Source organism: Tasmannia lanceolata, unplaced genomic scaffold (assembly GCF_043159265.1).
Source record: "Tasmannia lanceolata isolate RefF3 unplaced genomic scaffold, GAP_Taslan_0.1 ptg000006l, whole genome shotgun sequence".
Classification (NCBI taxonomy): Eukaryota; Viridiplantae; Streptophyta; class Magnoliopsida; order Canellales; family Winteraceae; genus Tasmannia; species Tasmannia lanceolata.
The window spans coordinates 30505400-30507464 of record NW_027518683.1 but is presented as its reverse complement, the minus strand read 5'-3'; the positions used below and the strand labels follow the sequence as shown (position 1 = coordinate 30507464).

The following is a 2065-nucleotide window of genomic DNA, read 5'->3' as shown; positions in this document are numbered from 1 at the left end:
TTGCACAAGAGAACAGGCCACGCAAATTAATTAAATGAATAAGACAAAATCTGCTGAAAAGTGAGCCTGGGTGGCTGTTCTCTTGTGAAAAAGTCAGCTGTGAAATGGCTTTCCACGAAGAGAAGTTATATAATAAAGTAATGGGTCAGTGAGAAGAGCTTATGTGAACTGAACATTAATTAGCTTAATAAATGCTTGCAGAACTTTTACCACCTCTCTTTCTTCCAAGGAAGTCGGCAAAGAGATGACCAAAGATTCCATTCAAATTAGGAAAACACTTGAACCACCCATCTGTGATTTTTAAATAAAAATGATGGGAATTAAAAAATGACTAAATACATCTCTGGAAGGGTTAAATTTTCAAACAAATACCAGGTCCGGTAAATGTTACCACTTACCAGTGCCTGTGTCCAAAAAATTGAAGCCCTCTTTGTTCTGTCTCTTAGCACCCTTGTGGCGAAACATTTTCCTTGTTATGATAACAGCTCTCTTAAAATTAAAAATTAGAAGATAGAAACCTACAGTAATCTTCCTCCGTGCATTAATTTACATTCATCAACCCAATGTCCCTCTCTACTAATAAGAGAAAAATTATCACAAGGACCACCTTCTTCAATGAGAAAGATATTTTTAAAATACACACACAATCTCAAGGGTACTGATGCTGTCCTACCATGTTTTGATAGTTGGACTAACTCATCTTATCTTTTATTATTTAAACAGCTGTCAAAGTATCGTACAGTTCCCAAAAATTTCTCAGAAGCCAATTAGAAAAGAAAGGACAAGCTGAGTTTATGCAATAATTAAAAGATGTTAGGGCAAATATCAGCATCCTTCATCAATTAATTGATTTTATATGTTTTCATAACAATCAGATTGTCAAATCCACAGATGCTGTAAAGTTCCCATTGTTTTTCCAAATGGGTGCCACTACCATTTGGCATCAAACACTGCTAAGTTCTGCTTCTACTTGGATTTCATGAAATTTCAACACCTAAATACAGAAAAGAAGTAGTCACTATCCAAAACATGATGTTTATGAAGTAAATAGCAATGAAAACATGGCATAACATCAACCATATTATTCTAATAAGTTCAACTGCGCCTGGTACAATTTTTCTTTGATGGAAGTTGAGTAACTACCAATACATTTTTACACCACAAACATGAACTAGTGCATCCCAAGGTTTTTGGTAAAAGTTGACAATGGAAACCTCTAGGCAGTACCTCGGCTAGATCCATGGCCGACAATGGACAAAAAGGCGTTCTTCATGATCACCAATGAATTGCAGCCTTGGAGCCCATCTCCACCCCGATGTCCGACCTGGAATCTCGAAGGCGAGGTCGGCAACTCAATGGCCTGATCTTCATCCTCTCCCCTGGAAGAAAATGACGATCTAGGGCTCGAGAAACGGCTATGCCCGCGAAAGTTCGAAACCCTAGGATATGATGAAAATGATGATGATGATGACAAGGATCCAGATAAGGAGAATGATGGAGATGATCCTGATGATGGATGGGTTTTTCTTAAAGTGAGCCTAGGCAATATGTTATTGAATGGTTTGTACCTTGAGGGGGTTTTAGTAGGTTTTTTCTTGGAATTGGAGAGGTAGGAAGGAGGAGGAGTGAGAGGAGGGAGGGTGGTGGTAGAACTGGGGTGCTTAGGTGTGCCTGGTTGAGATTCCCACTTGAATGGGACTGCACCAGCTGCAACTCCATAGTAGACTCTGAATGAGGGGTTGGCCATAGAGCTTTCCTTGGACAATAGCCTGTTGTAGAACTTGTCATCTTGCTTGATTTGGAGGTGGTTTTGGTGATGATCATGGCTTCCTTTGAGCATCTTGGCTTGGTGGCTACTTTGCTTTGAGTTGGGGATTTGAAGGAGAAGGCCTTTTGCAATTTGTAGGGCTACTTTTGCCGGGGCTTTGGGTGAGTACTAATAAAAGCCTTCAAATTATATAATACATATATAACAAGCAACATGGCCTATTGACTTTAGGATTTGTGACATAACGTGACAATAAACTATATTTAATTACTTGATTGTTTGTTTTTTATGATTTTG

At 38.8% G+C, this 2065-nt stretch overlaps 1 protein-coding gene across 1 annotated transcript; it reads right to left on the bottom strand.

The window, feature by feature from the left end:
* Window positions 1-1216: 1216 nt before the first annotated feature.
* On the bottom strand, window positions 1217-1840 carry LOC143878917 (uncharacterized). Its single transcript, XM_077381131.1, has one exon. It carries the CDS (start codon window positions 1838-1840, stop codon window positions 1217-1219), a length of 624 nt encoding a protein of 207 aa, XP_077237246.1.
* Window positions 1841-2065: the final 225 nt, after the last annotated feature.